Below are 20,918 nucleotides of genomic sequence, written 5' to 3' on the forward strand. Positions count from 1 at the left end.
CACATGCACATGAAAGCAAGGGTGCACGCGTGTGAGTGTGCACACACGTGAGTGCCTGCCTTTGCGTGCATACATGTCTGTGCACACATGCATGCGTGTGTATGTGAACGCTTATGTGTGCATACACGTGGGTGTGCGTGTGCACATATGCACCACAGAGGTTGTCCCACTCAGGTCCTCCTGAAAGCCCCTTTAACTGGACCCTCACAGCTCAAGCCGTGGGCTCCAGAGTTGTGAGATCTGGGTCTGAATCTGGAGATGCCTGTAAACTGGCTGCAGTTGGGACACCTGGGTGGCTCAGTCAGTTGAGCATCTGACTTTGGCCCAGGTCATGATCTCATGGTTCACAAGTTCGAGTCCCACATCAGGCTTTGTGCTGACAGCTCAGAGCCTGGAACCTGCTTCTGATTCTGTGTCTCCCTCTCTCTCTGCTCCTCCCCAGCTCACACTCTGTCTCTCTCTCTCAAAAATAAATAAAAACATGTAAAAAAATTAAAAAATAAAATCAACTGACTGCAGTGCCTTGGAGACCAATGAGTTGGCTTTTCCAAACCTCCACTTCCTCCTCTGGAAAAAGGGTGACAGGGGTGTCTGGATAGCTTAGTAGGTAAGTGTCTGACTTGGTCTCAGATCTCATGATCTCATGACTTCATGATTTCACGGTTTGTGAGTTCAAGCCCTGCATGGGGTTCACTGCTGTCAGCACAGAGCCCATGTCAGATCCTCTGTCTTCCTCTCTCTCTGCCCCTCGCCGGCTCGCACGTTTGTGCTCTCTCTCTTTCTCTCTTTCTCAAAAATAAGTAAACTTAAAAAAATTTTTATAAAAGGAAAAGGGGGACAGTGTCTGCTTCACTCTTTCCCTGAGGATGACATGATACTCACTTCCTACGACAATGAGTGAGAAGTCACGTCACCCCCTACCCACACCCTGCCTTGCTTATCCTGATGGTGGGTGGCTGCCAGGACTGTTCATTAACATCCAGTGCCAGGGCCCTTCCTGGGGATGGTTCCTCCTCCTCCTTGTGCCTGTCGTGAGGCTCACACCTATGCCTGGCTTCCAGGGAACAAGCTGGAAGAAGATGCCTCTACCCAGCTGGCTGGTCCTGTGATCATTTCTTCATGGGCTTTCTTCTGTCCCCTTCCTTTAGCACCTGGCCCTTCTGGAAATGCTTTGTCTCTCTGGGTCCTGTCCCTCTGTGCCTCGGGCAGGCCTGGCCACTCCTCATTCTTCTTGTCCGCTTCCTAGATATTCTCAGTGGAGTTCGGTTCTCTCCCCATCAACCCTCAATGCCTCCTGTGGCCTGTGGGCCCATGAGGAGAAAGCACCTCACTCAGCTCTGCGGTCAGGCCCCATGTCCTTTGAGCCTCCCCTTGCTCCAAGATGCCTCCTTGCCCATCCATCCCCATAGGCGGCAGGTGGGGTGGGGTGGGCTTTCGGGGAGACCCCATCTGTCTTTGTCTGCTCAGGCTGCCTTTACAAAGTACCCCAGTCAAGGGGGGTGTAAACCACGGAGATTTATTTCCTCACAGTTCTGGAGTCTGGAAGCCAGAGGTCAAGGTGTTGGCTGAATTGGCTTCCCCCGATGCCTCTCCTTGGCTTACAGATGGCTGTGCCCTTGCTGTGTCCTCACACGGTCTCCCCTCTATGTGTCAGTGTCCTAATCTCCTCTTCTATTAAGGATGTCAGTCACATTGGATTAGGGCCCACCTTAGTGACCTCCTTTTGACTTAATCACCTCTTTAAGGTTTGTTTATTTTGAGAGAGAGAGAGGGAGAGGGAGAGCATGAGTGGAGGAGGGGCAGAGAGAGAGAGGGAGAGAGAATCCCAAGCAGCCTCTTGCACTGTCAGTGAATTGTGAGATCATAACCTGAGCCGAAATTAAGAGTGGGAAGCTTAACTGACTGAGCCACCAGGCACCCCTTAATCACCTCTTTAAACATTGTGTCTCCAAATACAGTCACATTCTGAGCTATTAAGGTTAGGACCTCAACATATGGACTCTGGAAAGACACAAGGCAGCCCAAGACACTGTCTAATCAGATGACACGCCAGGGTAAACTGTAGGCATTCCCTGTGGACAAGGCCAAGAGGTCAGGGTCAGCGAAAGCAGGTGACCTCAGTGTGGGGATTGTGGCAGGGCCTGGCTCGGTGACCTGGGGTCACTGGAGAAGACCTGCCATTGTGTGGGAAGGCTTGGAGGCTCTGCCCAGGGACAGCCCGAGGACTCTCCTCAGTCTGTCAAAACCTGTGGTGGAGACCGTCCACTCTCTACCCAGGGCCACTGATGGGATTTTGTTCTGTCAGCCCAGTATGGTGAACCGTGTGATGAACCGTAGCAGATTCTGACAGGATGAGATGTAGGTCTTTGAAAAATCATAAATGGAGGGGCAAGGGGGCATGACTGGGTGGCTCAGTCAGTTGAGCATTGATTTTGGCTCAGGTCATGATCTCATGGTTTGAGAGTTCAAGCCCTGCATTGGGCTGTCTTCTGTCAGTACGGAGCTGGCTTCGGATCCTCTGTTTCCCTCTTTCACTTCCCCATTCACTCTCTCTTTCTCTCTCTCAATAAACATTAAAAAAAAAGAAAAGAAAAATCATAAAGGGGAGCACGAATGAAGATCGCTGAAGAATTGCATCTTGCTTACAGACTAAACCTTTCGAAGCACGCTAACGTGTTTCAGGGCTCAGGAGTGACCCCTATGGAAATGTGTGCCCATGCAGTTTGGAGGTCACTCAGTGTGCCAGTGGGAGTCACTGAGTAAACCCCACGTTCCTTAGGAAAACATTTCTGAGCTCCTGCCAAATGCCTGGGTTGGGCTGGGTGCTCTCACTGGCTCTTCACTTGACTCTGCTGGGGGTTTACCTGGCACCGACCAGGGTGGACCATGCAACCCAGTGGGGTGAAGTGATGCCCTTTGACCCCGGGGGCCCTGCTCTACCATCCCATGGGAGCCACGACTGTGGGAACCGGGACCCAGGTGTTTTGTAGTTTAGTTTGTTTTTGGGGTCTATTTGACACACAATGAACTCCAAATATTTTAAAGTTACAGTTTGATAATTTGTGACGTATGTGTGCATATGTGAAACTATCTCTACAGTCAAGGTAGTGAACATATCCATCACCCTCAAAGCTTCCTCTGCCCCCCTTGACTTCTGTCCCTTCCCACCTGCCACTCAGGTATTGCTGATTTCTGTTGTTATTGATTAGTCTTTTTTTTTTTTTTTTGGATTTTTATATGAATAGAATTATACAATATTTGCTCTTTGGTTGTGTGTGAGTGTATTTAGTTTCCTTCAATCAGTATAATTATTGAGAGATTCATTGATAGTTTTGCAGGTATTATCATTTCATTCTTTTTCATTACCAAGTGCTATTTCATTATATGGATAAACCATAATTTGTTTATCCACTCACCTGTTAATGGATATTTGGGTTTGTTCCTCGTTTGGAGCTATTACAAATAAAGCTACTTTATTAACATTTGTGTACAAGTCTTTGTATGGACATGCTCTTTCATGTCTCTTGGGTGTAAGTACCTTGGAATGAAGTAGTTGATCATCTGATAGGTGTAGGATTAACTTTTTTTTTTAAGTTTGTGTATTTTGAGGTGGGGAGGGGCAGAGAGAGAGAGGAAGGGAGAGAATATCAAGCAGACTCTGCGGTTTCAGTGCAGACCCTGAGGCGGGGCTCAATCCCAGGAACTGTGAGACCATGACCTGAGCTGAAATCGAGAGGTGGACGCTCAACAGAGTGAACCACGCAGGCGCCCTACGAGATTAACTTTTCAAGAAGCTGCCCAACTCTTGTTGAAAGCCATTGTATCATTTTATATTCCCACTAGCAGCATAAACAGAATGTGAGTTCTGTTTATCCACATAATTTGCCCTTTTACCTCTGGCTGCTTTTGACATTTTTCGTGATCACTGGTTTAAGCAATTCAAATGTGATATGCTTTGGTGTCATTTTCTTTGTGTTTATCGTGCTTGAGTTTCACTGAGATTCTTGGATCTGTGGGTTTATAGTTTTCATCAAACTTTGAAAAATGTTGTGGCCATCATTTCTTCAAATACTTTTTTCTGTCCTACTTTTTCTGTCCCCCAATTTGGGGACTCCACTTACGTGTGCATTAGGAGACCCAGAGTTCACTAATACTCTTCTTTTTTTCTTTTCTTTTCTTTTCTTTTCTTTTCTTTTCTTTTCTTTTCTTTTCTTCCTTTCTTTCTTTTTTAAAATTCTTTCTCTCTGTCCATTTTGGATAATTTCTCCTGCTGTCTTCAGGTTCACTAATCTTCTCTTCTTCAGTGTCTAATCTTGTCCTTAATCCCCCCTGCCCTGTTTTTCACCTCAGACATGGTAGTTTTCAACTCTAGAATTTCAGTTTAGAGATTTTGATTTCTTTGATGCCTCTGCTTAACTCTCTGAACATGTACCACATAGTTATAATTTTTGTTTTATAGTCTTTGTGGGATAATTCTAACATCTATGTCAGTTTTGGGTTCGTTTCAGTTAACTAATTTTTTTCTGCCCCTTATGGGGCCTATTTTCCTGCTGGTAATTTCTTGTTCTAAAATTTGTTTAAAAAATGCTTACTTATTTTTGAGAGAGAGTGAGCACCCGCGTGTGAGCAAGCACGGGGGAGGGGCAGAGACAGCCAGAGACACAGAATGGGAAGCAGGCTCTAGGCTCTGAGCTGTCAGCACAGAGCCTGATGTGGCGCTCAAACCCACGAGCTGTGAGATCTCAGTCGAAGTCAGATGCTTAAACCGACTGAGCCACCCAGGTGTTCCCTCCTGCTGGTAATTTCTTATTGTATGCTGGACATTATGAATTTTACCTCATTGGGGGTTGAGTATTTTTGTATTTCTGTAAATTTTCATGAGCTCTGTTATGTTACAGTTATTCAGAAACAGTTGGACCCTTTGAGTCTTGTATTTAGGATATGTGAGGTGGGACCAGAGCCACGTTTAGCCTAGGGTTGATTACTCCTTATCTCTGAGGCAAAAGACCCTCCTTGGTGCTCTACTCAGTGATTTATGAGTGTGAATTAGGGGTTTCCCGGTTTGGCTGGGGGAATGGGCACCCTTCCCTGCCCCATGTAAGACTGAAGCACTGTTCCCTGCATCCTTTTGGGTGGTTCTTCTCCCTGCCATGGGTCATTGCCTCCTACACATGCTGGTCAGTGCTCCACGGACATCTGCAAAGAGCCTCACAGATCTCTGGTTCTCTCGGGTCCTCTGCTCTGTAGTGCCAACTGCCTGGCATCCCTGGACTTCCAGGTCCATCCTTCAACTTTGGATAGCTGCCAGGCTTCATGTGTGATTCCCCCTTCCCTGTGCCCAGCCTGGAAACTCTCCCCAGGCAGGAAGCAAGAGCAGTTGTTCTCTGTCTGAGATCACTCTCCTTTCCTGCTCGGTATCGGTATCCTCAAAACCTCTGTTTCATGTATTTTATTTGCAGAATTTGTTGTGGTGTTTTTTTGAGTTTTTGGTGGTGTTATTTTATGCAGGGGGATAAATATAGTCATTGCTCCTGTATCTTGCCTAGAAGTAGAAATCCATGATGTGGCCTTTAAAATGTTTTGGAATAATTCTAGATTTATAGAAAAACATAGTTACAGGGGTGCCTGGGTGGCTCAGTCAATTGAGCATCTGACTTGGACTTGGGTTGTGAGTTCGATCCCCATTTCCGGCTCTCCAGGGTCAGCATGCAGCCTGCTTCAGATCTTCTGTCTCCCTCTTTCTGCCTAGCTCCTGCTTGTGAGCTTGCTCTCTCTCTCTCTCTCTCTCTCTCAAAAATAAATAAACATAATAAAAGAAAAATATAGGGGCGCCTGGGTGGCTCAGTCGGTTAAGCATCCGACTTTGGCTCAGGTCATGATCTTATGGTTCATGGGTTTGAGCCCTGCGTCTGACTCTGTGCTGATAGCTCAGAGCTTAGAGCCTGATTCGGATTCTGTGTCTTTCTCTCTCTCTGTCTCTCCCCTGCTCACATTGTCTCTCTCAAAAAGAATAAACATTAATAAAAATTTTTTGAAAAAATGAAAAATGTAGTTACATATGTACATAACTGTAACACATTTGCCCAAAGTAAGAAATTAACTGTGATAACTTACTGTAGCAGGCAGAGTTCTAGGACAGCCCTCAGGATTCCCACCCCTTGTTGTACACACTTTGTATAATTCCCTCCCCGGTGATTATGATGGTATCACTCCTTTGAGTTGCCAATGAGTTGGCTGAGTTCATTACAAATCTTATCTTTGGTGGGCCTGACATAAGCAGGTGAGGCCTTAGAAGGGACTGGGTCCTTCCTGAAGTCAGAGGGATCTGAAGCATGAGAGCATGTGTGGAGGGGGCACATGTCAAGGAACTCTGAGTGGCCTCTAGATGCTGAGAGTGGCCCCTGGCCAGCAGCCAGCAAGAGAATGGGGCTTGCAGACCACAAGGAACCACATGAGTTTTAAAGGGGATCCAGAGGTCTAGAAAGAAACACCCAGCTGATGCATTGATTTCAGCCTCAAGAGACCATGAGCAGAGAAGCAAACTTGTCTGTGTTCAGACCTTTGACCACAGAAAGCATAGTAAATGTGTATTGTTTTAAGCCACGGATTTTGTGACAATTTGTTACACGGCAATTGCAAACTAATACAATTACTATTAACTAAAAAGGACCAGGTCGAATTCCTTAGTAACAATATCCCACTGTTAATCTAGCAAGATTTCAACAAAGACCTCTATGAGGACCAGCATGAAGCCATGAGTCCATTCCCACCACCTATGATTTTTTAAAAAATTTCTAATGTTTATATATTTTTCAGACAAAGAGAGAGAGAGAGAGACAGAGCATGAGCTAGTGAGGGGTAGAGAGAGAGAGGGAGACACAGAATCCAAAGCAGGCTCCAGGCTCCGAGCTGTCAGCCCAGAGCCTGATGCAGGGCTCGAACCCATGAAAGGTGAGATCATGACCTGAGCCAAAGTTGGACACTCAACCGACCAAGCCACCCAGCTGCCTGCTTCACCACCTCCAATTTTTAAGATGCTTTTAATATACCCATATTATACCTTGGTTGGAGATGATTAGAATTTTGATCAATAATAGATCTGGCATATGAGAAAATATTTGGGAAATCATATATCTGTTAAGGATGTAGTATCCAGAAAATATAAAGAACTCTTACAGCTCGGCAACAAAAAGACAACCTGATTTAAAAATAGGTAAAGGGGGGTGCTCAGGTGGCTCAGTCAGTTAAGCATCTGATTCTTGGTTTCGGCTCAGATCATGATCTTGGCGGTTTGTAGGTTCGAGCCCCAAATCTGGCTCTGTGCTGACAGTGCAGAGCCTGCTTAGGATTCTCTCTCTCTCTCCCCCCGCCTTCTCTCTCTCACCCTCGCCTCCTAATGCCCCCTTTCAAAATAAATAAATAAACTAAAAAAAAAAAAGTAAAGTTGTTCACTTAATTTTATGTGATGTGAATTTTACCTCAATTTAAAAAATACATGTGATATTGAAAATAACAAAGCTGTATCTTAGTTGGTCTTAAGTGACTTTGTGATTTATTTTTTACCCATCTTTAAAAAGTGAATTTTGACAGACTGTTTTTTTAGATCACCCTAGTTTTTCCTCTAATGTCCCATTCCTACTCCAGAATCCCATCCAAGGCACCACATTGCATTTCATTGTTATGTCTTCCTGACCTATAGCATTTTCTCAGTCTTTCCATGTTTTTCATGACCTTGACAATTTTTGGACATATTGGTCAGGTATTTTGTCGAATGGTCTTCAGTTTGGGCCACTCTTATGATTAAAGTAGGTTATGCGGGCTTGGGAAGAACAGCATCAAGGTAGATTGCCATTGTCCTGGCATCATGTCGGGTCCATGATGTCACATGACCTATCACTGGTGCCATTAACCTTGATCCCTTGATTAAAGTTGTGTCTGCCAGATTTTACATTATAAAGTCACTATCTTCCTTTCTCTGCCTTTAGGAAGTGAGGAAGTCTAACCCTCACTCAAGGAGGGTGGAACTTAGCTCCACATCTCGGAGAGGGCAGTATCTACATATATTATTGGGCATTCTTCTGTAGGGAAGAGTTGTCTCTTCTCCCCACCTATTTATTCAGTCATTTGTATCAGTATATAACTTATGGGTTTCTAACTTATTCTTTGGGTTATAATCCAATACTGCATTATTTTTATCTTATTGCCAAAATTATTCCAGCTTTGGCCATTTTGAGCCTTTTTGGGTAGGTTTTGTGTTTCTTTGACATACTCTTCCCTCCCTTCCTTTTTTCAAAAAGGACCTCCTTTCTTTCTGCCACACTACAAGGCACTCCAGGTTCATCTTGTGTATTTCCTGCCCTGGGCCTAGAATCAGCCATATCTCCAATGAGCCCTGGTTCCTTTTCTTAGAGAATGGTATTTAGAAACCAAGATTTGGGTGTTGGGTGTGCTTGATGTTTCCAGGGTGTCATTGATTATAGGTTTTCTCTGCAGACATCTATAGTATATATGTGTGAATATTCGCTCCCCTCTGTACACATACCTATGAATATTTCTGTATGTATCTTCCTGTAGGCATTAGATGGGACCTCATAGTGATGTCTCTGATTAATTCAGCACAAGATGGTTCATTCTGTCTTTCCCACTTTGTGTATTTATAACTTCTCTTTTGGACAATGAGAAGCCCAGTTCTCATTACCAATAGTTTATTTACTCACTTGTTTGTTGCTAATGTCTCTAAAGTAGTTTCAAAATTGCTAACCTGTACCCCTGTGAGAACCAACTTTACCTACTGGAGTACAGCATTTCCAGACAGTTCCTTTTGTGTCCAGCCTTATAGTTCTTGATCAAGATGCTATTTTGCATGTAGGTCAGCTACATGTTTTTTCCTAACACTTTCAGTGAGTTATGTCATACAGCTTTTTTTAAGTTAGTTTATTTTTGAGAGAGAGAGAGAGAGAGAGAGGGAGGGAGTGTGAGCACAAGCAGGGGAGGGGCAGAGAGAGAGAGAATCCCAAGCAGGCCCTGCATGTCAGTTCAGACCCTGACACGGAGCTCAAACTCACAAACCGCGAGATGATGACCTGAACCAAAATCAAGAGTCAGACACTTAACCGACTGAGCCACCCAAGTGCTGCTGTCACACAGTTTTAACATAGTTGGATTCACTTGTCACAGCCCACATTTCATCCAGGGATTCTCTGACATCCTGGTTGATTTTTTTTTTAATTGCATCCATTAAAGTTCACTCTTTGTGACGTACAGTCTTAAAGGTTTTGACAAATGTGTAGAGTCATGTGTCCAGCACCTCAGTGCCTTACAGAACAGTCCCGTTACCCGACAATCTCCTCATTGTACTTCCTTCCTCGCTCTCCAACCTTTGGCAACCCCAGATCTGATTTCTGTCCTTTTAGTTTTGTAAGGCCTGACTGTGGGTAGCAACTGTTTGTTTGTTGTTAGTTATGAACATTGCTTGTAAGCAGAGGTTGTCTTGCTTTGTGATTGGAGCTGGTTGCTACCAGGATTGAGGTCCCATCCTGGCGCTTACATTGCCTTCTGTGGTCTCAGTTTTCTCATCTGTAAATGGGTGTAATAATAGTCCCAGCCTCATGGCGGGTATTGGCAGGGATACCCGCCAATATACGGTTATAGACGGGATAACAGTTGTGGGCACAGTGCCTGGCCCCCATCAAGTAATCAGTGTCCTCAGTAATAATGCTCGCTATTTGTTATCTTCCTCATCATCATGCCAAGGCATGAAAAAAAAAAAAAAGAATGTCAGAGGCCAGAAAATGCTGCCCTCTTGGGTTGATGGTGGTAGTGAGAATGCACGCAGGGGCTCTTCCCTGTGGGGGCGGGAGGAGGGCAGAGGATTTGTGCCCTGCACAGAGAGGGTCCTCTGTTGCGTCCTGGGAGTTCGTGTCCCAGGGAGGATGGAATCACCTGTCATTCACAAATTGTCCTCTGCGGGGATGCCGTAGGGCTTCATTTTGGTTCTTCCTCTACTTCCAGAATTTTTTTTTTTTTTAACTAAAAAAATGGTATTAGAACACAGGAAGGATTTCTTCTTCTTCTTCTCCTGCTTCTCCTCCTCCATTTTTTTTTCATTGAGATATAATTTTATTGAGATATAATTGATATACGGTGTATATATAATATAGTATAAGCTTAAGGTTATATAGCACAATGACTCTTAACTTACATGGTTTGTGAAATGATTACCACCATAACTTTGGTAAACATCCATCATCTCATATAGTTACAAAAAAAAAGTGTTTTTTCTTTGTGATGAGAACTTTTAGGATCTATTTTCTTAACAACTTTCAAATATACCATCTCCTCCATTTGTTTTTTAATTTTTTTTTAACGTTTATTTATTTTTGAGACAGAGAGAGACAGAACATGAATGGGGTAGGGGCAGAGAGAGAGGGAGACACAGAATTGGAAGCAGGCTCCAGGCTCTGAGCCATCAGACCAGAGCCCGACGCGGGGCTCGAACTCACGGACCGCGAGATGGTGACCTGAGCTGAAGTCCGACGCTTAACCGACTGAGCCACCCAGGCGCCCCTCCTCCATTTGTTTTTGAGAGAGAGAGCGTGAGGGGGGAGAGAGAGAGAAAGAGGATCCAAAGTTGTCACCAAATAGCCTCATGCGGGGCTCAAACTCACAAGCCTGGAGATCATGACCTGAGCTGAAGTTGGATGCTTAACTGACTGAGCCACCCAGGCGCCCCCACAGGAGGGGCTTCTAAAAGAAGTAAATCACCATACTCTGTACACCCAAGGGGGTTCATATTTTGGTAGCTGCTGTCACCCAGTGCCTGAATTTTCGTACAGATGTAGACCTTTTATTGATGGTCTCATAAACATTTCTCCCCCTTTTTGCCACATAGTGTTCATAATGATACTAAACGAAATAGGGCAGTTTTATCAGGGGCTTCGCCACCCTTCTCTAAACCACTCCCACTGTTTTGGGGTGCAACTTCATGGGTATCATTCTTTGCTCCTGCTGATTTTTATTTTCTCAAGATATATCCCCTAGAGCAGGAATCCTCTGTCCAAAAGGATAGGAATGTCTCTGTGGCTTTATTTATATCATTTTACAGAAATAAATCATTCTGTCCTTTTTTTGTATGTTAACTTACATTTCATCAAAATGCGACCGTTGGAGGCTATGATCAAACATCTGGCCAAGTGGCCCAGACTAGTGCTCCCACACGTCATTAATGAATTTATCATCTAACTGTGTAATGCTTTTCTGAGAACCATGATTTTCCTGGAGTAATTTTCTCCACAATGCTCGATACCCCCCTCCCATCCCCCCCACCAGGCAACTTCAAGTTCTCCTCCTCCTTACTCTTGGAGGGAACGGCTCCCAAAGTCTCAGGGACTTTTTTCTCAGAAACTCATCCTTTATTTACTTTAGGAGTCAGGACTTGTTTGCATATGTAAAACCAGGACCATATTGTTTGCAGATGCTAGAGGTGCTGCCAGATAATTGAATGTAAAAAAGTTGTGGCTTTTAAATCTTTTTGTTTTTGTTTTTTTTTTTTTACAAACCTGGACACAAAGCAATATTTTCTTGAATGCAGAACGAAAAAAAAAAAAAAAAACCAGGGAAATAAAGATTGTGGTATTGGGTTTCTAATTCAAACATTTCACTTTGTGTTCCTAATAGTGGCATTTCAAACCCACAGAAAGTTCGGGGCCTGGAGTGGCTGTGGGGGGCGGGGCGCGGTAAGCTAGAGGGTAGCCGGTAAAACTGCAGATTCACTGTATAATCCAGAGAAAACGGGCATAAAAGGAGTTAGGATAAGTGATCAAACAAAAACTCAATCCCAGTATTTTATGACCCCACCTACTAGCATTAACAGTAAAGCGCCCCCCCCCCCCAATAGTTTCCTGTTTAGTTTTTTATTTTACGATAAGAGCAGTTCAGAAGTCATTGTGTTTCCTATCAGTATTTGATAAAGCCTCCCTCCCTTTCAGGAGAGCCGCCCAGATGTGATCGCGGGTTGTTAAAACGAATTGGCGTTTAGCTTTAAATGCTTTTGTTTAAAAAAAGGAAATTAGTATGGCTTCTAGCCTGTCTAGCAATGATAAAAACAGATGAGAGGGTCTCACACAAATTGACTGGCTTAAACGAGAAGGCTGGATTCTTTTTCCATGTAAAATTTGAAATCTGTAATAGTATCCGCAAGTACGATGTGGTGCGCGGGTGGGGGGTGGGGGGGGGCAGTGAGTTATGAGGTCCCTCGCACGCCAGTATCCGCATCTGCAGGCGGCTTCTGAGTTCTGGTTCAGTGACAGTGGATGGTCCTTGCCTTGCGGCTGCAAGCAGTAGTAGCTCAGGGCAACACGGCCCGCCCGGCGGGGCGGGGCGGTGCTGGTGGGCTGAGGGGTGGGGGAGGTTTGTAGGGCTCCTGATCCTGGGCTGCTCCAGCCAGAGGCAGACAGGACTTGGCTGGAGTCGCATCTCCTTTGAAAATTCCAGGCTTGGTGGGTCAGGGGCTCAAAACTAGGGATGTCATTCTTATCTCCTGGAAAGCAGTTGTTTAGAGATAACAGTTTTGGGAGGGTGCCTGGGTGGCTCAGTTGGTTGAGCATTTGACTTCACCTCAGGTCATGATCTCCCGTCTGTGGGTTCGGGCCCCACATGGGTCTCCGTGCTGACAGCTCAGAGCCTGGAGCCTGCTTCCGATTTTGTGTCTCCCTCTCTCTCTGCCCTTCCCCCGCTCGCGCTCTGTCTCTTTCTCTCTCAAAAAATAAATACATATTTAAAAAATACGTTTGGGGTGCCCAGCTGGCTCAGTTGGTAGGGCACAGGACTTTTGATCTTGGGGTTATGAATGAGCCCCACGTTGGGTACCGAGATTACTTTAAAATAAAAAGTAAAAAAAACAAACAAACCCAGTTTTGGGGTTCCTGGGTGGTTCAGTCGGTGGAGCGTCCAACTTTGGCTCAAGATATGATCTTCAGGTTCATGAGTTCAAGCCCCACATCAGGCTTGCTGCAGACAGCTAGTCAGTGCAGAGCCTGGTTCAGATCCTCTGTCCCCCCTCTCTGCCCCTCCCTTGCGCTCTCCCAAAAGTAAATAAATATTTAAAAAAATAAGTTGTATTTGCTTGCTGTACCGTTTTCAAGGGCTTTTAAATTTTTATTTATTTATTTATTTATTTTTATTGAGAAAGATTACATTTTTAGGTTTGAACCTAAAAAACCAAACATTTCAGGTTTAGCGGTGGTATCGCATTTTGTCACTCAACCTGTTTAGGATTTGCTTTGTTTTACCTTTAGGGAGATTTTTGTTTGCTTCCTAGAGAAAGGCTAATGCTTTATTTATTCTTGTTGGGACTCAAGTCTTGGCTAGTTTTGGGATTATGAGCCAGTCATTTCACCTTCCTAAACCTAGATTTGGGCTTTGGGACTAATTTCTTCTTTTTTTTTTTCTAAGCTTGTCCCCTCAGTGCAAGGCAGGGACAATAATCAGGATCTCTGAGGTTACGGTTAAACCATCATAGCGGAGCTGTGATGTTTGACCCTATTTCTGGGGTAATTCTTTCCCCTTCACCCAAATCTAGCACAGGACTGGGCATGCGTAGATGTTCTTGTTAGACTGTGCTGAGCCAAATTTTCTAGGCCAAGGATCCCTGCTGGTAAGAAGAAAGGAAGATGTCATCAGGGTGGATTAGGCCTGGGCCTGGGGTCTGAGGCCAGTGGGCTGGCGGGTGGGGCTGCAGGGAGGGAACCTGGGCCTGGGTCTTCCTGGGTCGGGGCCTGATCTGTGGACCAAGGGCTAGAAGGGCCAGTTTTGGTGTGGCCTGCCCGGCCTCCCTCTCCTCTGCCTTCCCATCTGCATGCTGACTGCATGGTCACTTTGGCTTTTTTGGATTTGTATTTAAAAATGTAACAAAGCAGAAACCTGCCACCTTCTTTTCAGGGACTCCCAAATAATTGTTGCATGTTTATTTTCGTTTCTCCTCTCATACCCAGACTGCCTGTAGCATTTAACTACCTTGTAATAAATGTTCTCGAAAATGCCACTGCCGACGTAGATCTTTCCAATACATCGTTTTTTGCTGGTTTTTCCACTTTTATCCCTCTCCACTCTCAAACTCATGCTGGTGTTTTTTTTTTTCTCCCCTCTCTTTTCTTCCCTAATTCAGAAGTTGGAGGGACTGGTCAAGCACCGGACGGTTCGGGAAGCGCCGACCGAGTGTGTCTGCCCCCCAGGTAAGTGGATATTTGATTCTTGTGGGCCCTTGACTTCCCAGAGGCCTGGTGTCCTGTCTCCTGTCTGCTCAGAACTGCTGAGGACATGGTCAAGAGCTTGCATGGGTTTCAGTCTGTCTGTTGTACCTCGTGGACCATCTGGCGTCTTTCTTCCTGTCTTCCCTGACCAGATGACTAGTCAAAGATTCTAGCAGGGTGAACTGCCCTGGTTTGATGAAGATGGTGATCTTGGGGTAGGAATTAAGGAACTGTTAGAAATGACTTGTGAAAACAAACAAACAAACAAACAAAACAAAACAAAAAAGAAATGACTTATGATGAAGGCTTAGGTACTGGGAAGGTGAAAGCCATCCTGTTTCAAAGACAGAAACAGGCATGGACCATCCACACAGTATTAACTGTGATTCCAGCTCTGTTCAGACACGAGGGGGTAAATAAGTACTCTGGTGACTGTCGGTTTTTTGGTTTTCATTTCTTTTGGTGGAGGTAGAGGGGGGAAGATGGGAATGATGGTCTGAATGATTCAAATAAGAATGTCTATCTTGGGTTTTGGTGGTGCAACCAGGATGGCTGTGAATAAGGCCAGGATTTGTGGATTCCCAGTTCTTGTGGCTGAATTCTGATGCCTATCAGGTCTTCCGGTTGTCCTCATGGGAGCTTGGCACAGACCATCATTGAAGTCTGTGTGCTGTCTTGGCCCTGGCATTTTCAGGGCAAGAATTCTCCCCTGTAGAACAGTGTGTAATACCAGTGAATGAGTTGAAAATCGCAACACTTCTTAGATTTCCCACTGTGCCGGACAACGTGGAAAACACGGGAGCTGAGCCCAGGGGCCCCTGTCCTTGCTGTCATTCCTTCCATTAGCCAAGCTGTCTGGCATTTCCCAATCCACTTCAGCTGGCCTAGACACAAAGCTCATTGAACATTAACATCTCCATATTGGGAGATGCCCTTGGGTTTCTGTAAAGGTGGATCTCCTGGTATGAAAAATTCTGTCTCCGAGGGCCCAGTGGAAGAGGATCTTAGGGAGGAGCTTGAGTTAGTCTTTAATAGCACCTCTAACATTTTAATAGCAAAAAGGACATGACAAGTAATGACATCATTAACAGATCATCAAGTCAGATGTTTGATTCAATGGGGGGAAATATTCAGATCGACACCTGAGTTTTAGGATGATCTTAAAAATGCATACAATAGGAGTGATTCCTCTTGTTTTTTTTTTTTTTTTTTTTTTTTGTATTCCCCCCCCCCCCCACCTCTTTCTAAGTATTGTAATCATGTCAATTCACGTGAGCTATGTAGGTAAGTATTTTTTAAATTGGGAGTCACAGGGAGCCTGGGTAGGGGAGCCTGGGTAGTTCTGTCGGTTAAGTGTCTGACTTCGGCTCTGGTCATGATCTCATGGCTCATGGGTTTGGGCCCTGACTGGGGCTCTGGCTGACATCTGGGAGCCTGGAGCCTGCTTCAGATTCTATGTCGCCCTCTCTCTTTCTGCCCTTCCCCCCGTTCATGTTCTGTCTCTCTCTCTCTTTCAAAAATAAATGAACATTAAAACAATAAATAAACTGGGGTCACAAAGCATTTGTGAGATATGAAATCAGTTCCGTGGGTTGCAGCCAGCATTTTGACATGTTGAACTAGCCATAGACTGGAATAAAAACATATTGGAGAGAAATTTTTGTTTGAGCTATTTCTATCTGTAGTGTATGACCTGGATGGCGATTGAAATGGGTTTCCTGCTCTGCATTGCTGACTGTAAGTTTGAAAGTCCCAAATAGAGATAGACATGTAGAGGAGGCAGTGAGGGGGCATGGAGCTCCTAAATAAATCTGAACCAGGTTCAAATCTTGGTCTGTCACTTATTAACAATCAAGATCTTTATCAAAAAATGATAACAGTATTGGAGTAGGCTCTGTAGACATTTTTGAGGTCATAGAGAAAGGGTAGGTCAAAGTCCATGAGCCCGGAGGGATCCTGTGACCTGCCTCCCTTTTGGAGGGTTCTGAACCACCAAGAGAAGTTCCAAGAGAGTCCCAGGGAAGACCCTGGGGACTGAAAGTCTGGTCATAACCCCCCCAGTCCTGCCGAGAGGAGGGCAGTGACCTACCCTGCTCTTGGAGGGGTCCCCTGCTGGTGGTCAGGACTACACTGCTGTCGTCAGAGGGTCTCAGGGCTGCTATCAAGCTGTCCTGGGAGGTGTGCTCAGCTTGGTCAGTGTGGCCAGCATGGCCAGGCCCTAATGCATGAGCAGGGGAGAGACAGAGAGAGAGAATCCCAAGCAGGCTCCACACTGTCAGTACAGAGCCTGATGGGGGGCTCAAACTCAGGAACTGTGAGATCATGACCCAAGTCGAAACCAAAAGTCAGATCCTTAACCGACTGAGCCACCCAGGCGCCCCTCATTGGAGCCCTTTGGCCCGGAGACCTTCATCAACGCAAACCCCTGTCAGCTGGCACATTCTCCCTGTCACAAAAAGGACAGAAGCCTTTTTCTCTAGCACTAGAAGCCTTCACTGATTCCTGTCTCCGGGGCTCTGATCTGCCCCGCAGCTGTTTGGAGTCAGGACACGCAAACCGCCCTCTGCAGCTTTGGTCCCCATCTGATTTGAGATATTCACAGATGCCCACTGCCCACCCCCGTTTCTTCTCATGGCCTGGGGACTGTGTGATCCTTTGTCAGACCCTGGGAGATCTGATCAAACAGATAAGCGAGGCCAGAGGAGGGGGCATCTCTTCCGTGTGTTGTCCATTGTGAAGAGGAAGCCGTGGAGCTGAGAAGGGAGCAGGCCTCTTGCCCAACCCAGTGGTGAGAAGACTGGCAGGGCTGTGCCCTGTGACCTCAGACAAGGGAGGGGCCTGAGCCTTGCTCCTCTCGTCTATAAAACGAGGTCATCCAGGATTTAGGGTGGGCCCTAAGTCCAGTGACCAGTGTCCTTATGTGACAGAAGGGAGAGATTTGAGACACAGAGAAACATGCAGAGGAGCTCTCTGGAGGACAGAGGGATACATCTACAAGCCCAGGATTGCCTGCAGCCACCAGGAGCTGGAGGAAAGGGGTGCTCAGGGGAGAATATTCTCGAAGGAACTGGCCCTGGTGGCACCTTGATTTTGCACTTCTGGCCTCCAGAACTGTGGGAGAATGTCTGTCATTTTAAGCCACCTAGTTTGTGGAGACTTGTTGGGGCAGTCCTAGCAAAGGAAAGCGGACAGGAAGGCGAATCATCCCGAGGGCCTTAAGGTTGCTATGAGGGTCAAAATTTCCTACTGTGGGGGCTGGAAGGGGGGCTGCTACCTGGGGATCCCCCCTCCCCCATGCTGCTCTTTGTCATTCACCTGCCCAGAGAGACACTCCTGCACTCCTTCCGCAGAGATCTCCAGGCTTCAGACACAGGGGACTTACCCAACATGCTTTTCTTATGTTACCCATGTACTTAAAGTTTAAAAGTGGTTGTTATTTTTTTAAGTATTTATTTATTTTGAGAGACAAAGGCAGCATGAGTGGGGGAGGGGCAGAGAGAGAAGGAGAGAGAGAGAGAGAGAGAAAGAGAATCCCAAGCAGGCTCCACACTGTCAATCCAGAGACTGACGCGGGACTCAAACTCACGAACTGTGAGATCATGACCTGAGCATAAACCAAGTCAGACGCTTAACCGACTAAGCCACCCGGTGTCCCTAAAGTGGTTATTTTTGAGTAGGAAATGATGTATGATGTGATTAAAAAAAAAAAAAAAAAGTTCAGGTACTACTAAAGATTACACATGAAGAATAATTCCCCTTCCCCGTTCTCCTGGTCGCCTTTCTAGAGGCTTCCTGACCTTCTAGAGCAGTGCTGCCCAGCAGAACTTTGTGTGATGTGGAAATGATTTGTTATCTAGGCTAAAATGGCAGCCACTACTGGCTATGGAGCCCTTGACAATGTGGCTAGTGCGACAGAGGAATTAAATTTTAAAATTGTTACTCAGTTTAAATGGCCACATGTGACTAGTGGCTATGGTATGGGGCAGCCTGGGTTTTGAGGTAGTGTTATGTATATTTCAGTGAGTAACTCCTCTCCTGTTTTTCTTTCCACAAAGGGTACCATAGGCTATTGTCCCTGTACTGCTTTCTTTGATTCACAGTTTCTCTTTGAGATGGTGACTCAGTCTGCACATCAGAGGACACGTACTACATCATTTTGGTTAAATAATGGCATCCTTATCATCTGTTGAGCTATCCTGTGAGGTGCCTGGCCAGTCACCACCAAGGATGTTTAGGTGGTTTCCTGTCCTGTGTCGTTTTTTTTTGTTTTTTGTTTTTTAAGTTTTATTTATTTTGAGAGGGAGCGAGAGAGTGAGCACAAGCTGGGGAGGGGCAGAGACAGAGGGAGAGAGAGAGAAGTCCAAGCAGGCTCCACACCGTCAGCACAGAGCCCGATGTGGGGCTTGAATTCATGAACCATGAGATCATGACCTGAGCTGGAATCAAGAGTCGGACGCTTCACTGACTGAGCCACCCAGGCACCCCTCCTGTCCTGTGTTCTTACAGCCCAGCCTGCAGGGAAGCATTGGAGGGGAGGAGAACGGCCTTCTCACTCTGTTCTCTGCCCTCCTGATGCCTTGTACTGAAGCTAGTCATGAGCCAGTTACTGCTACGGCATCTGGGGGTGTCGGGCTGGAAGGACAGGAGCCCACAGTCTGTTGGGGAGGGTGCCCTCAGAGCAGCAATTCTAGAATATTTCAAGAAGGGCTCTGGCAGGGTTATTCCCAAGCCTGTCCTGTGGCGGATGAAGGGAAAACCCGGCCCCCACTTCACTAAGAACAGTCATGACCCTAGGTCATCCTAAGGGCTGGGTCAGAGCCAGTGCCCAACACCTTGGAGCCCGAGAGCCTTGGATCTGAATCTTCACTCTGACCCCTGGTCATCCTACATGTCCTGGGATGGGCCACTGTGGTGCAAAAGGTCATTGCATTAACTGTTTGAGTCAAGCATCAGAATACTAATGTTCTAACCATCCTACATTAATGAAGAAAAGGAAACTTATTAGCTCATATAACTGGAAGTGGAAAGGTCAGAGGTCGGGCTGTATTCAGGTGGATGTGAATAAATGCCGTGGAATTGTGTAACTTTGAACCATTCAGTGATTGTAGATTTATATACATTTTACCAAAATTTTAAAAGAAGCTCCGGAATTGACCCTGATTTGCTGGGCTTGGGGCAGATGCCTCTGCCTGAACTAATTGCTGTGCCTGGAGGATAGGATGCCTTGATGGGCTGGCTCTGGGTCATGTGACCATTTTGGACCTGGGGGAGGCAGTCGTGGGGGCAGGGTGACGCTGCCAGAACCATGTGGTCTGAGAATGGAGAAGGGTACTTACCACAAGGAATATTAGGGTGCTGTTCCCGGAAGAAGACAAAATGGTTTTCACTGGGCGGTCGTAAATAAGAGATTACCACTGCAGGGGCAACTGGCAAGCCCTGTCCAGGTGGCCCTCAGCTGGGGACTGTAGACAGAGTCTGGATGTGACCAGAGGTTTGCCTCCACTCCAGGCACACAAGGGCAGTCCTTTCCCTCTGTTGAACTTGTCCAGTAGTCAGCCAGGCCCGGTGATAAAGTGCTCAGACTCAGGACCCAGACTCCCTGGTTCAAGTTCTGTCACTTACTAGTTCGATGACCTTGGCCGAGTAATTATCCAAGCAGTGCCTCAGTTTTTCACCTGTGAAATGAAAGTTTCCAACAGTACCTATGTCCCGGGAGTATTGCAAGGATCGAATGAGTTAATGCATGTGAGTTGTTTAGAATAGGGCCTGGCACTCGCTTCCTGAGAGTGAGTTACTTATGGTTACCATGAACTCAGATCCATTGTCCCCAGGCCCGTCCAGACCCACTGTGCAGCCTGTTGCCTTCTTGAGTTTTGCTGATGTCGGGCAGGGCTGCCAGAAAGATGGGGAGAGGAGATTTGAAGCTGGAGGTTGGCTGGGAATATTCTGGAGGGAAAGAACAAAGGCTTGGCAGACTGTATTGGCGTGTTCTTCTGGGACGTGGGTGAAAAATGCTGGCGACAGAGCACAGGAGTGAGAGAACCGGAAAGAAAAAGGAAGCGTGTAGCCCGTGAGTTCTTGTCAACTGCTAACGGCAACCAGAGGGACCAGTGCAAAGCCTGGGGCTCTGCCCCTGCGTACACTTCACACTGGTTTCTAACCCGGCTCCACCTGCCCTGGAAATTTGTTAGGAACTTTGCAGAAAAGTGGGAGTACCTTTCATTTCTTCTTTGTGCCCCACGGTATCCTTGTATCATATACCAGAGATGTCGCGTGTGGTTTCCAAACGATGCACACTGATAAGATGAATCAGAGCGAGACGCTCACTGCTCTGTGACAGTGTCTGGAAGTTTGAGCAGGAGAGTGAAACCCTCATGGGAGAGCATGATGTAAGTTATACGTTTCACTGTTAGTTTATGGCAAATGTTACAGAGCAGAACAGAAGTGCTAAAAGTTCCTTGTGTTTGGCCTGCTTGTTTGTTGGTGTAGGAAAGAGCTTAGTGGAGGAAGTGCACCCTTTCCTTTTTTTTTTCAGTGTCTATTTATTTATTTTGAGAGAGAGCGAGCAAGAGAGAGGGAGGGAGAGAATCCCAAGCAGGCTCCATGCTGCCAGCGCAGAGCCTGATGCGGGGCTTGATCCCACAAACCGTGAGATCATGACCTGAGCTG

At 46.1% G+C, this 20,918-nt stretch overlaps 1 protein-coding gene across 10 annotated transcripts in view; it reads left to right on the forward strand.

Moving 5' to 3' along the window:
• Window positions 1-20,918, forward strand: part of COL23A1 (collagen type XXIII alpha 1 chain) — a 357,789-nt gene that overhangs the window by 11,050 nt on the left and 325,821 nt on the right. For all 10 annotated transcript variants that reach the window (XM_045485726.1, XM_045485687.1, XM_045485706.1 and 7 more), the window contains exon 2: window positions 14,165-14,231. In XM_045485726.1, coding sequence (XP_045341682.1) covers window positions 14,165-14,231 — 67 coding nt within the window. The remainder of the gene's footprint in view (window positions 1-14,164; window positions 14,232-20,918) is intronic.

This window comes from Leopardus geoffroyi, chromosome A1, assembly GCF_018350155.1.
Source record: "Leopardus geoffroyi isolate Oge1 chromosome A1, O.geoffroyi_Oge1_pat1.0, whole genome shotgun sequence".
NCBI lineage: Eukaryota > Metazoa > Chordata > Mammalia > Carnivora > Felidae > Leopardus > Leopardus geoffroyi.